Consider the following 13,200-nt stretch of genomic DNA (forward strand, 5'->3'; position numbering starts at 1 on the left):
GGAGCTTCAAAAAGTCGACAAGTGGACAACATCGGGTGCCCCGCTCCTCGGAAGGAGATCTCTGCCGTTGACGTTTCTGACAGTATAAAACAACCGAATATTCCTCGCCGCGACCACTTCCCTGGTCCTGAGCTCTCACGTTCCTTGACATTCGCGCGTGCCCTCAAACGGTAGTTCCACCTTCGGGTTTCTGAGGGCGCGTTTAGTTACTAAAAAATTTCAACTTCAAATTTGTGTCTCTCCTTTTTGACACGTGTATGGAGTACTAAATGTATTTAAACAACAAAATTAATTGCACAGTTTGGATGTACACGGCGAGATGAATCTTTTGAGCCTAATTAGTGCATGATTAGCCATAAGTGCTACAGTAACCCACTTGTGTTAATGATGCGTCAAAGGCTTCAAAAAATTCGTCTCGCGGTTTTCAGATGAGTTCTGAAATTAGTTTTTTAATTAGTGTCCGAAAATTTTTCCGGACATCTGGTCAGTTGATTTGACAAACGCGCCCTGAACTACCGTTTGACGGCGCGTCGAGACCACCTTCGGGTTTTGCGTGCCATGCACCGACCAACAGCTGCCGCCCGCGCGCCACGGCGGCACACGTTGATTAACCCGGCCGTGCTAGGTGGACCACGTGTGGACCACGTGTGCTGTGTGTACAGTGTACTTACTCCTGGTAAACCATTTCAAAGTTTGGTCAAAGTCAAATTTAATTAACTTTGACTACAAATAGTAAGTAATTTATAAAAATCTATAAGATAAAAATATCATTGCTAAATTTATTATGAAAGCAATTATCATAATATATAAAATGCTTATATTTTGAGACAGAGGTAGTAATAAGAGCAGAGAGCGTACATGCATGCATGCTTCGATCTCCTCTTGCTTTTGTCGCCCCACCCGGTAGCTCAGCGCCTTTGCCGAGTTTTACTGCGGCGTGTATGCGGTATTATTACCGCCGCAGCTACGGCACGTGCCTACGTCCACGCACCCACGTGTTCCTGACTCGTCGACGTACTCCTCACGCCTGGCGCCGGTGGAACCGCACCAAGGAGCGCGGACGCGGCCGCACGGACGTGCCAGGCTCCCAGCCCTGCCGAGGCCAGCTCGGCCGAGCTCTCCACGTCGCGGCGGCGCGGTGCCAACCAGCAAGGCAGCACAGCAATCCACAGCACCCCTGCGGCCTGGCTAGGAATAGCCGACCGAGCAAGCGGCGATCTCATCGGCGGCGGGTACTGGAGGGACTGGGGAGGCCCGGGCACGCGCCAGGTACGGCGCCGAGCTGATCGGGCTAGCTGGAGCTGGAGATAGCCAGCCGGGGTGGTGGAGCAGCGGGATTGAATAGCGGCCGAGGGGCGCACGGCACGACAGCACGGACGATTCGGGAACGTGCCCCGCGCGGGGACCACCCGACCGTGCCGCGCCCCAGCTGGGCCCGCAGGCCCGTCTCTGCCCCTCGTCCCCGTGGGCGGGGCCGCGCCCAACACCTTCCCTCTCCTCCACCTTCAGGGGCGTTTAGTTCCAAAAAAAAACTTCAAGCATCACATCAAATCTTCGGATACATGTATGGAACATTAAATGTAGTTGAAAAAAATAACTAATAACACAATCTAACTGATTACCACGAGCTAAATCTTTTAAGTTTAATTAGTCCATAATTAGACATTATTTATCAAATAACAACGAAATATACTACGTTACCAAAAACCAAACTTTTTCACATCTAAACGCACCCGATGCTTTCCTTTCTCCCCGCTGCTCCGCTCCGCCTCCGCGTCGCTTTCTCGACGGCCGAGGAGTTACGCCGCGACGTGGGGGCAAAGGGGACAGAGCGATCCGACGTCTCCGTTTGAAAGAGCCGCGTCGGTGGCGATCTGGGCCGCTGGTTGGGCCAGCTCGGGTTTAGCTGGTGCCTTATTCACGGGGGGCAGGCCAGTCAAGAGTTACGGCTCGCTGGCTGCGCTTTTGCAGGGGGGGACCTCGAGGAAGCACATAATTGCTCGGCGCCTTTCAAAAGGAAAAATACCGATCCACGGATAATTGGAGATGAACAGCTAGTCGACACTTTGGAGCTGAAATGGAAAGGCTCCCTCGATTTGCTTTCTCGAAGGAAACGTGTAGGATTCTCAAGCGTGCACTTTGGGAAAACGCGTATTCTGCGAGATTTTCCAGATTGTAACTTGACAGTTCCTAATATACCGGAAACTCAGCGTACGTTGCATCTTGTATCCTTGTGGTGGAAAGGCCTACGTATACAGGGATGCTTTCTACAATCGTAGGACCCACAGGGTTGTTTCTGCATAGTACGTGAGAGAGGGCAGGGCAACTGTTCATCTTGCGCTAAAAGATGAAAGAGGCCCCAGCTAGCTTGCCCCACAATTGCCAGAGGGAAAAGGAAAGGGGTAACGAAAAGAAATACAGCCAATTTGTGCATGCAGAACCAAAAGTTCAAATGTGAATGTCCACACGAAAAACGAAAAGGCTATTATAAACGCCAACGAAATTTGCCAGATCCATGGTATTCTGAGCGGTTTTGAGGACATGAACGTTGCAACAAAAAAAAGTTGCTTTAAACGGTCACAAGCAGGCAAGGCAAGTGTTGCCCATGGGGGAAAAAATAAAAAATCTGACAGGGCTATCACGATGTTTCCCCCTTTTGCCCTTTACTTCCCATGCTTAAACCACTGAAGACGCGTAATTAACGCCCAAATAAAAGCCTTACCAAACCAAAGGTCAGAATTAGAATACTCAACCAAACCTACTGCGGCGGAAGACCCACAGACATGCGGAAAGACAAGAGAACATCGTCGTCGCAAAATAAAATGGTAAAAAATACCGCGGCTTCCCCTTCCACCCGATCTCTCCCCCTCTTTCTCTCTCCCCACCCGGACGTGTTGAGCTGGTTCCCAGTCCTCCGTCTCCTTGCTTCAGCTCAGCGGCATCAGCAGCTTCCCCCCTCTACCCGTTCCTCCCTCCTCTTCTTCATAAGCTCACTCGCAAACGGAAGTGGAGCTGCAGAGTAGTAAGTAGAAGTCTAGAAGTAGCAAGCATTGGGATTTCGTGTGAAGGGGATAGCTGGGTGCGCCAAAGGAAAAAGGAGACCCAGGATTAGCGTGTGGCGGATTGGGTGGCTATTTTGGGAGTGGGGAGGACGAGAGGCGTGGCCTTGGCCGGGGGAGGCGGCGGCTTCTTGGACCGGCCATTGATGGCGCCGTGGAGCGGCTTGTGGGGCGGCAAGGCCGGCGGCGACGCCTACCGGGGCACGCCGGTGGTGGTCAAGATGGAGAACCCCAACTGGTCCATCTCCGAGATCTCCTCGCCGGAGGATGACGACGAGGACATCTTGGCCGCCGCCGGCCGCCGCAAGGGGGGCCGCTCCAAGAACGCCAAGCAGATCAGGTGGGTGCTGCTGCTCAAGGCGCACCGCGCCGCCGGCTGCCTCGCCTCGCTCGCCTCCGCCGCCGTCGCGCTGGGCGGCGCCGCCAGGCGAAGGGTCGCCGCGGGGAGGACCGACGCGGAGGCCGGCGTCGTGGCCGCCACGGGCGAGAGCCCCGTTGTGCGCTCCAGATTCTACGCCTTCATCAAGGCCGTCCTCGTCGTCTCCCTGCTGCTCCTCGCCGTTGAGGTCGCCGCCTACCTCAACGGCTGGGACCTTGCCGACTCCGCGCTCGCCCTCCCCGTCATCGGCCTCGAGTCGCTGTACGCCTCTTGGTTGCGCTTCCGCGCGGCCTACGTTGCGCCGGGGATACAGTTCCTCACCGACGCCTGCGTCGTGCTCTTCCTCATCCAGAGCGCCGACCGCTTCATCCAGTGCCTTGGCTGCTTCTACATCCACCTCAAGCGCATCAAGCCCAAGCCCAAGTCCCCTGCATTGCCGGATGCGGAGAACCCTGATGCTGGGTACTACCCCATGGTACTTGTGCAGATACCGATGTGCAACGAGAAGGAGGTTGGTGTTGTCTGTCTCTCCAAATGCGCAATTCTAGCCACCTAACGTGCTGTGTTTTGACGATTTGTTTGCTGTTGGTTTCCTTCAGGTGTATCAGCAATCAATTGCGGCCGTGTGCAGCCTTGACTGGCCAAAATCCAACTTCTTGGTTCAGGTGTTGGATGACTCTGACGACCCGCTAACACAGACTCTGATCAGAGAGGAGGTGGCCAAGTGGCAACAGCAAGGTGCCCGAATTGTGTACCGGCATCGAGTGTTGAGGGATGGTTACAAGGCTGGAAACCTCAAGTCAGCCATGAGCTGCAGCTACGTGAAGGATTACGAGTTTGTTGCTATCTTTGATGCAGACTTCCAGCCAAATCCAGACTTCCTGAAGCGCACCGTGCCACATTTCAAGGTGGATTGTGGGAAATTACTTCCAATTCTGTTTGCCATCTTCTCTTTAGGTTTCTAATTCTGATTCACCCATGGGACCTTTGCAGGATAACGATGAACTTGGGCTAGTCCAAGCAAGATGGTCCTTTGTGAATAGGGATGAGAATCTGTTGACTCGATTGCAATATATTAACCTCTGCTTCCACTTTGAGGTGGAACAGCAGGTAAATGGGGTGTTCTTAAACTTCTTTGGGTTCAATGGCACTGCTGGGGTTTGGAGAATTAAGGCATTGGAGGACTCTGGTGGATGGATGGAACGGACAACAGTGGAGGATATGGACATCGCTGTTAGGGCACACCTACATGGCTGGAAGTTTATATTCCTGAATGATGTTGAGGTATTAGGCCGTTGGGGTTGCATATGAAAATCTTCTAAATTGTAAATTGGTTGTCTGTTCATGTTTGCTGTTCTTATCTAGGTATCGATTGACCTTATTCTTTTTGTTATTGTGGACAGTGCCAGTGCGAATTGCCTGAGTCTTATGAGGCTTACAGGAAGCAGCAGCATCGGTGGCATTCTGGTCCAATGCAGCTATTCAGGCTCTGTTTACCGGACATCATCAAATGCAAGGTACTGTAATGCATATCTCTTGGCCACTACTGAACAACCAATTTATACTGTTAATAAGCAAATTTCTGTTATAGTTAGGATTCAAGAGAACTATAATTGTCAGCTTGTCACCCCAAATTTAAGTTTTTGTGCTTGATGCACCCTTCGGTTCTAGTTGTGACTATTTTGTTTGATATTTGCAGTAGTAGTAATGGAAAAAAAACTTTCATTGTCACGCAATCCGGGTTTAAATTTTGTTGCTTAGCTGTATATCTTGAATTTTGCTGCATCATTTTACTTTAACAACTCTATGTAACTCCCAAGTCTCAAGTTCCAATAGCATGCTGAGCATATCCTGTTCGATTAACATGAGCAGCTAAAGAATGCATATGCTGATGGAATAAATTCTTGTAATGCTTTCTTTTCTTTGGATACAGGACATGTCTGTCCTTCCTGACTGTTATTGAATGGTATTAGCATGCTAATGAGTGAAAAGCTAGATGTCTTATGATCTGAATGTCCGGAGCCATCCAATTCATTGCTTGGAACCTATGCTCTGCAATACCTTTCCTCAGTGCTGCTTTGGTCGATACACTTAAGATGCTTTGTCATCATTTGCGTTCCACACACTGCAATATAGAAGTGTAGCTCGATTTTTTTTTCCATGGCCTACTTGAAGGCTAATATAGACTTGCTGCAATTTAAATAGGCTACTCTACCAATTTGCTCCTAGGTTATGTTGTTGTCTTTGTCAGCAATATTATTTGCCTTCCAGACTGCTAATTTATTGTGCCCTTATGTACTTTGTTTTGCTTTGTTGCAGATTGCGGTTTGGAAGAAAGCCAACCTAATCTTTCTGTTTTTCCTGCTACGAAAGCTCATATTACCTTTCTACTCCTTCACGCTCTTCTGCATCATCCTCCCGATGACAATGTTTGTGCCGGAAGCTGAGCTTCCTGATTGGGTTGTGTGCTACATTCCCGCCCTGATGTCCTTGCTCAACATCCTCCCTTCTCCAAAGTCATTCCCTTTCATCATCCCGTACCTGCTCTTCGAGAACACCATGTCGGTGACAAAGTTCAACGCGATGATCTCCGGGCTGTTCCAGCTTGGAAGCGCGTATGAGTGGGTGGTGACCAAGAAATCAGGCCGCTCATCGGAGGGCGATCTCATTTCCCTGGCACCGCCCAAGGAGCTGAAACACCAAAAGACGGGGTCGGCGCCTAACCTCGACACGGTTGCAAAGGAGCAGCTTGCTTCGAAAAAGGACGCGAAGAAGAAGCACAACCGGATATACAAGAAGGAGCTGGCGCTTTCGATGCTCCTGCTAACGGCGGCGGCCCGGAGCTTGCTCTCGAAGCAGGGTATACACTTCTATTTCCTCCTGTTCCAGGGCATCTCCTTCTTGTTAGTAGGCCTTGACCTCATAGGCGAGCAGGTCGAGTAAACCGTGTAAACAGCAATTGATAGATGTGAAAAGCAGTGGGGATTGCTGCAGGGGGTGTGTTACTGTCATGGCCGCAGCCCCTGGCTGAGACTCGAAACATGCGTTGTTTGTGTGCAGCTGTGCCTTCCTGGATTCTGTCCTGACTGCACGCACGGCATGATTCACACACAGGCTCTCCTCTCCTCTCCTCTCCCACTTGTGAAGCTCGGATCGGAGGTGTAGATACAGTCTCCCCGGCCTGTGAAACTGCGTCGTGGCTCCAGCACCCCTCCATTCTTTTGTAACAAGTTTTGGTGTTCTTGTGTGGGCTCTACCGAGGCACCTGTTGGCCTGTACGATTGATGAAGGAACACAGAAATGCCACTGGATCAGAAGCCTGGAGCCGTCAGGATTAGATGTAGATCCCTGCCTCTTCCAGATCCAGATCACCACCGTGAGCTTGTCCATGTGTGTTTGTTGTGCCTGTCCCCGCCTGGCGCCGGGGAAAGTCGAGAGTTGTCGAGCGCGGCGTCACATGGCAGCAAGATCTGTGTCTTCTGATCTTCTCCATCCATGATCCATACTAACAGAATCATTGCGGATCAAGGCTCCAGCAGCCGGTCAAACTGGCTCGTTCTGTCGGGTAGGAGTCCATGTGCATTTTCGTTTTCTGATCGCGCATGTAAATTCGCAGGAGTTTTTCTCTTCGAAGCCAATGCCAAACAGAAAGAAAGGAACAACTGGTGTGACACTGATGTTTCACCCGTAACAAGGCCACCGTGTGCTTGGCAGTTTTTTTTCTCTTTCTTTTTTGAACCTGAGTGCTTGGCGGTTGGTACAGCTGTAGAGCAGAACTGGTCTCCTGGCCATTAAAACGAACGTCGTCTCGACTCGGATAAAATGGAGCGTTTGTCCGCAGCCGCGAGGTGTCAAGCGTGGAGCGATTAAAAACTCCTATCCGGTGGCGCACGCATCCTCAGGTCAGGTGGCAGCGAAAGAGAGAGCTCGATCCGACCTCGCTCTCCTCCGTCCCTCGTCGTCTCGGCACCACTGGAGCTGAGCTGTGAGGAACCGAGGCCATCCCTCCAGGCTCCTCCACCTGTACCATTTGTTTGCCGTGGGCTGCTTTCCTCTCCTGGTCCAGGGGCGAGCAAGCGACCAGGCGAGCGCGCCGCGCGTGCCGTGCCGCTCCGGGTCCGGCCGCGGGTGCGCGCGGTGGTGGTTGCGACTTGCGAGTGCTTGGGGTATTCGGTCTCCCCAGGAAAAAGGTGCTTGGGGTGCTCCGTCCGAGCGCAACGCAACAATAATTGGCGGGCGATCGAGTGCCATCTTTGTCTCTGGCGGCTGGCGCCGCCCGGCCCGGCGGCGTTCGGTAGCCAGCCTTGTGTCTCCGTCGTCGTGCAGTATAAGCCAAGGGACGGGGGATTGCCTCTGCCCCTGATGGGTCTGAGCTACGTGGGCTTGCTTGACCACTTGCGATCATGGCAGTCTTGTGGTAGAGTGGGAGCTGTAGCTTGCTTAATGATGGTGCCCGTGGCGGCTCAATTTGCTCAAATGATGGTGACGTCATGCACCATTTGCAGGGCCAGCGGGCCCACCGGCCCAGGGAGTAATGGAATGTGTGGAGTGGCCTTGACGTAGTGCAAGTATCATGGAGCGTGTATTTACAGCACCGACACGGCGACACCACACTGCTACACACGGAGGCCGGCACGGGACAGTGAAGATAAGAAGAATAGCACGGCTACAATCAGTGTTCGCAATAACTTGCTTGTGTAAAAGACGTGCAGTTTTTTTTTTGGGGTGGGGGGGGGGGCAAAAAAGGCGTGCAGTTGACAGGGGTAAAACAACTGTAGCCGTACATAAGCCGGGGTCGCGGACGCGGCGTGTACATTCGCTCATCCTCTACGGGCACAGAATTGATTTCTACAGTTACAGCCCAGTCCAGCCTGTGAATGAATACAATACTCCACAGAGGGCCAACCAAACATCCATCACGCGGATCCAATAAAAGCTCACGGGCCAAGCCCAGATGGCTTAACAGGCCTAGCCTCCTCTCCTTCGTCCTCTAGAAACAGGCCAGGCTCAGATCCCTCAGGCCCGTTGCTCCACCACGCGCTCGATCGGCGGTTGGCCAAGCCGCCGCGGCCGATCGAGGATCGAGCGCGGTGGACACGAAAACGGGAGACGAGAGAGGAGAGACGTGCGGGCGCTGGCGCCGGCGAGCTCGTCGCGCGCGCCGCATGCGTGGAACGTGCACGCACACGCCCGTCGTTCTAGCGCGAACTATGCCGCCAGCCGCGTATCCGGCGGGATCTGCCACGCCCCACGCACGTCCCCTCGCGCGCAGAGACGACGGACGGAGAGCGCGCGCGCCGGGGGCCGGGCCCCGGGCGTAGGCGCGAGGCGGCGGAGCGGATCCCGGCTTTCTTCCCCGGTGGCGTCTACAGCCAACAGCCGGGCGCTCTCGCTGATCTCCCCGGCAGCAGCGACCTACTACCTCACCGAGACACAGGGAGAAAACGGAAAAGACGTGGGGACGCAGCGGTGGACCATCGCGCCGCCCGCCCTCCTCTCTCCAGGTGTCGCGAAGACGACGACATGCGCCGCCGGGGGCCACGCACGGGAACAGTGCGCGATCTGCTGCCGACTCTACTCTACTCTACAACTCCCTTGCAACAGTCTGTCTACCCTAGACGAGTACCACGATTACCACATGGTAGATCAGATCGAAAGCCTGCGCCGCCGGAGACGGAGCCGCCGTAGAGATGGCCGTAGCACGATCATCTAGCGCGTGAACTCTAAGCACATGGGACAGTCCAGAAGAATGCAGTCCGTCTATGACTAACTTTGTGATCTGAGACAGTCGAACACTCAAGTGTTTTTGATCGTTTGTATCACTTAGAATTTGTCAAGGGAAAAACTGAGTGAAACATAGGGTGTCCTCACCTGAAATTTGTAACCATCCGATCTGAGATCAATGATAGCCAAAAAAATCAAAATAAAATGAATAAAAAGAATATAAAATATAAAATACTATAAAAAATAAACCAAATAAATAATAATAATAAAACAAAATACCACACAAAAATAAAAGAAGAAAAGAATAAAACAAAACTGAGAAACAAAAGAAGTAATAAAAAAATACCACACAAAAAACAAAAGAATAAAACAAAAGCAAAATACCACACAAAAACAAAAGAAGAAAAGAAAAAATTAATTACAAGATAAAATTACGAAATATATATATATAATTTCAAAAACAAAAACACAAAAAACCAAATACAAAAACAAAAATACCACACAAAATCAAAAGAAAAAAAAAGAAAAAAGCCCAAACGAAAAGAAAAAACAGAAACAAAGCCCACGCAAAACAATAGGAAGGAAAATAAATAGAAGCCCAATCCAAATTAGATAAATGGGGGTAAACTAGCCGATCCAAATCAAAAGAAATAACGAAAAATAGAAAACCAGCCCAATTAAATAAATGGGCCTCCAGATTATTGGGCTTGCCAAATTAACAGAGAAAAAGATCAACTTGCCGCACAAGAATAAGGTGTCCGGAAAAAAAGGAAAAGAGCAGAGGAGTAGAAGAAAAGTACCTTTTCTGTTGGGGAACACGTGAATCCATCATCACAAGAACAAGAGGGTCTGGCGACTTCTGCTTCAAGGAGATCAAGATGAACCAGATCTCCCAGGAGCCACCAGACAAAGGGAATCGAAGCACCAAGTCTGGAACAGATGGCCAGAGAAGGATCTCCAACACATCAACACAACAGATCAGGAGCAAACAACAAGTTAAACTAATTCAATTCAGATCAGTATGTACGAAGAAAAAAGGGTAGAGCCAAAGTTACTTTCATACATTATATCAGTTCTTGGTAGAATATAGGCTTTGATTCATATGGAACAGAAAGCAGATATTACAAATTTAGATTAAATTGCATGAACAAGTTTCAACAACAGCAATGACTATTATTAGCAGAAATATATATGATAGCACAAATTGAAGCAACGTTAGGGGTAGAAAACAAGTTTGAAAAAAAAACAAGGAAGATTCTGATCACACTATAGAGTATTAACTTTATTGAACTGAACTATTTTGCAGGAAGAAATAATAGTTGACACAAGAAGCACAAATTTGGAAGGCCAAATGCAATCTGTTCAAGAATCACAGAAGGAGAACATAAAAGACATGCAAACAAATCGAAACATCTATAATGAGGCAAGAATTTGTATAATATACTTAAAGAGTAATCATAATTATTATCTGACATTACAATAAAACTATTCTTTGACAGATTGAAGCCTATCAAGTGGAAAAAGCAAAGAATCTAATGACAGATAGTTCAATCTCAGAAGATATATTCAATGAGGTAGTAGATCTGAGATTTGAAAATATGAGCAACTCTAGAATGGTAAAAATATAGTGTCAACAAGTATTGTAAAACAGTGAGCAAATCAATTAGACAAATCATAACACTTTGTTTTGAACAGGGATTTTACACAGGATTGATGTTGGAACAAATAAGAAATTCTCAAGAAGAAGTCTGCAATGCAAGCAATGGTCAGGTATGAAAAATTTATAAAACAAAGTACCAAAACTAAGTTACAGTGAGATTCCAAACAAATGACAGTTACACTAATAATGTAAATTTTTTGTGCATCTGACTGTATCTATTAGGTAAAGGAAAGATCTTATATGGATATGCTCACAGGGAGCTTTAACTATGAGGTACACAAGTTGAAATCGGTGAATGAACATATATTTAACAATTATAGAACAGAATTCAATTAACACTTAAGTGCAGGAGACACAACTTCAGAAACTGCGACAAGATGATGAAGGAATCGAGGAATTAATGAATTTACAATTTTGGGAGACACCTATGACAAACACTGGAAGATATGACGAACAAGAGGGTGGAACAAGTGCATCAGTAATAGTTGGGCAGGTAAAATAACAATTTCAAAATAAAAATGAAGTATTAATGCTAATGAAAATAATGATAAATAAAAACTAATCTATTGCAGATTGATGGAATCGAAAGAGAAGAAGATCAAGAAAGTGAATTGCTGAATGATGATGCTATATGCAATCAGGATCTCTTTGAATCAATGCAGTTAGAGCAGGTAAATGGAAATTAGTTTTACAATCAAAGCATTTGTCAATTCCTTCATGAATTATTAAAGACCAAATTAAGAAATATGAGAGTTACAAAGTACATTCTAGTAACAGATTGCTGGAGGACAAATCATGAAGACATTAGGAAACAATGCTGGAAAAGAATTCAATGGTTCAGATGAAAATAAAAATGAGGCAGAACTGAATGGAAGTCAGGAACTCACCGAGGAAGAGTGGAAGAATTCATTCGCAAAGAGCAGCAAGCGGCATCTGAAGGGAACAATGCAAATATTGACAGCAAGTACACACCTCAGATTGGAATGGAATTCAAAGACAGGGATGCAGCTCACCATTTCTTCTCATTCTATGGGTTCCTTGCAGGATTTGAAGTTGTGGTTGCACATGTTGCTAGAACATCAGCTAAGAAGAAGAACAATGAGATCTACAAACAAGAAATGAAATGTCATAGGTATGGGAAGCAATCAAAAAAGGAAGAACAGATAGAGCTGGCGGATGAAACATTGCTGCGAGAGGCAAGTAATGATGACAAAGCTAAAAGAAAAACAAATGTGCAAGTCAGAACTGATTGCAAGTGTGTCATGGTGGTGAAAGAAATAGCAGGGATATGGAAAGTGATAAGACTGGATTTAGAGCACAACCATGAGTTAAGTCCAAAGGACAGAAACCAATTGTTCAGTGGGAGGAAATATATGACTGACATGGAGAAAGGCATAATAAGGACTTTAAATGATAACAACATTCCAACAAGGAAAATGATAGCTATACTATCATACCTAAGAGGAGGATTGACAGCTCTCCCATACAAGACAAAGGATGTACAGAATATGCGTACAAAAATTAATAGAGAAGTGACGGGCAATGATATGACTCAGGCAATGGAATATTTCAGGAAAAGGAAGATGCAAGATTCAACATTCTATTTCAGATTTCAAGTGGACAATGACATGAAAGTGAAAAATATCTTCTGGAGAGAAGGAATATCATTAAAGTGGTATGCGGAATATGGGGATTGTATTAGTTTTGACACAACTTACATGACTAATAGATATAATCTTCCTTTTGCACCGTTTGTTGGAATAACTGGACATGCACATACATGCTTGCTTGTTTGTGCCTTTCTGTCAGATGAAACAACAGAAACATTCAAGTGGATTTTTGAGACATTTCTTGAATCAATGGGGGGCAAGCATCCAAAATCGATCATAACTGATCAAGACAAAGCAATGAGGTCTGCGATAGAAAAGGTTTTTCCAAACTCAAAGCATAGAAATTGCTTTTTCCATATCAAATCAAAGTGCTACAACAAAAATCTGAGATGCTTTGCAGTCAATAAAGGACTACCAGAAAAATTTGAAGATATAGTCAACTTCTCGGTAACGGAAGATGAATTTGAGATGTTATGGCAGGGGATGATTGCAGAGTACAAACTCGAGAAGAACAAATATTTCAATAAGATGTGGGAGACAAGAAAAAGATTCATACAAGTGTACTTCAAAAATGATTTCTTCCCATTCATATAAAGTACCGGGAGGAGTGAAGGGACAAATGCTCGGTTCAAAGATAATGTCGGGCCTACATATAACATAGTCAGTTTTCTGAGGGAGTACCAAAGAATTATGGATACAATAAAGAATAAGGAAGAAATTGAGGACAATTTCAACAAGCAGAAAATGCCAAAGGAGATACAGTATGGT

General features: G+C 47.4%; 1 protein-coding gene across 1 annotated transcript; it reads left to right on the forward strand.

Moving 5' to 3' along the window:
- The first annotated feature begins 2,819 nt into the window (after nt 1–2,819).
- Nucleotides 2,820–6,513, forward strand: LOC120689951 (probable xyloglucan glycosyltransferase 9). Its single transcript, XM_039972413.1, has 5 exons — nt 2,820–3,949; nt 4,038–4,346; nt 4,432–4,722; nt 4,842–4,955; nt 5,758–6,513. Exons 1-5 carry the CDS (start codon nt 3,206–3,208, stop codon nt 6,379–6,381), a joined length of 2,082 nt encoding a protein of 693 aa, XP_039828347.1. The 5' UTR covers nt 2,820–3,205; the 3' UTR covers nt 6,382–6,513.
- Nucleotides 6,514–13,200: the final 6,687 nt, after the last annotated feature.

The sequence above is a fragment of the Panicum virgatum genome, chromosome 9N (genome assembly GCF_016808335.1).
Source record: "Panicum virgatum strain AP13 chromosome 9N, P.virgatum_v5, whole genome shotgun sequence".
NCBI classification, from domain to species: Eukaryota; Viridiplantae; Streptophyta; class Magnoliopsida; order Poales; family Poaceae; genus Panicum; species Panicum virgatum.

Bases quoted from the DNA above. Each gene is read 5' to 3' on its own strand.
- LOC120689951 (XM_039972413.1), top strand. From the start codon at position 3,206: ATGGCGCCGTGGAGCGGCTTGTGGGGCGGCAAGGCCGGCGGCGACGCC. The intron at 4,347-4,431 runs GTGGATTGTGGG...GGACCTTTGCAG, and splicing joins GCACCGTGCCACATTTCAAG to GATAACGATGAACTTGGGCT. The intron at 4,723-4,841 runs GTATTAGGCCGT...TATTGTGGACAG, and splicing joins TATTCCTGAATGATGTTGAG to TGCCAGTGCGAATTGCCTGA.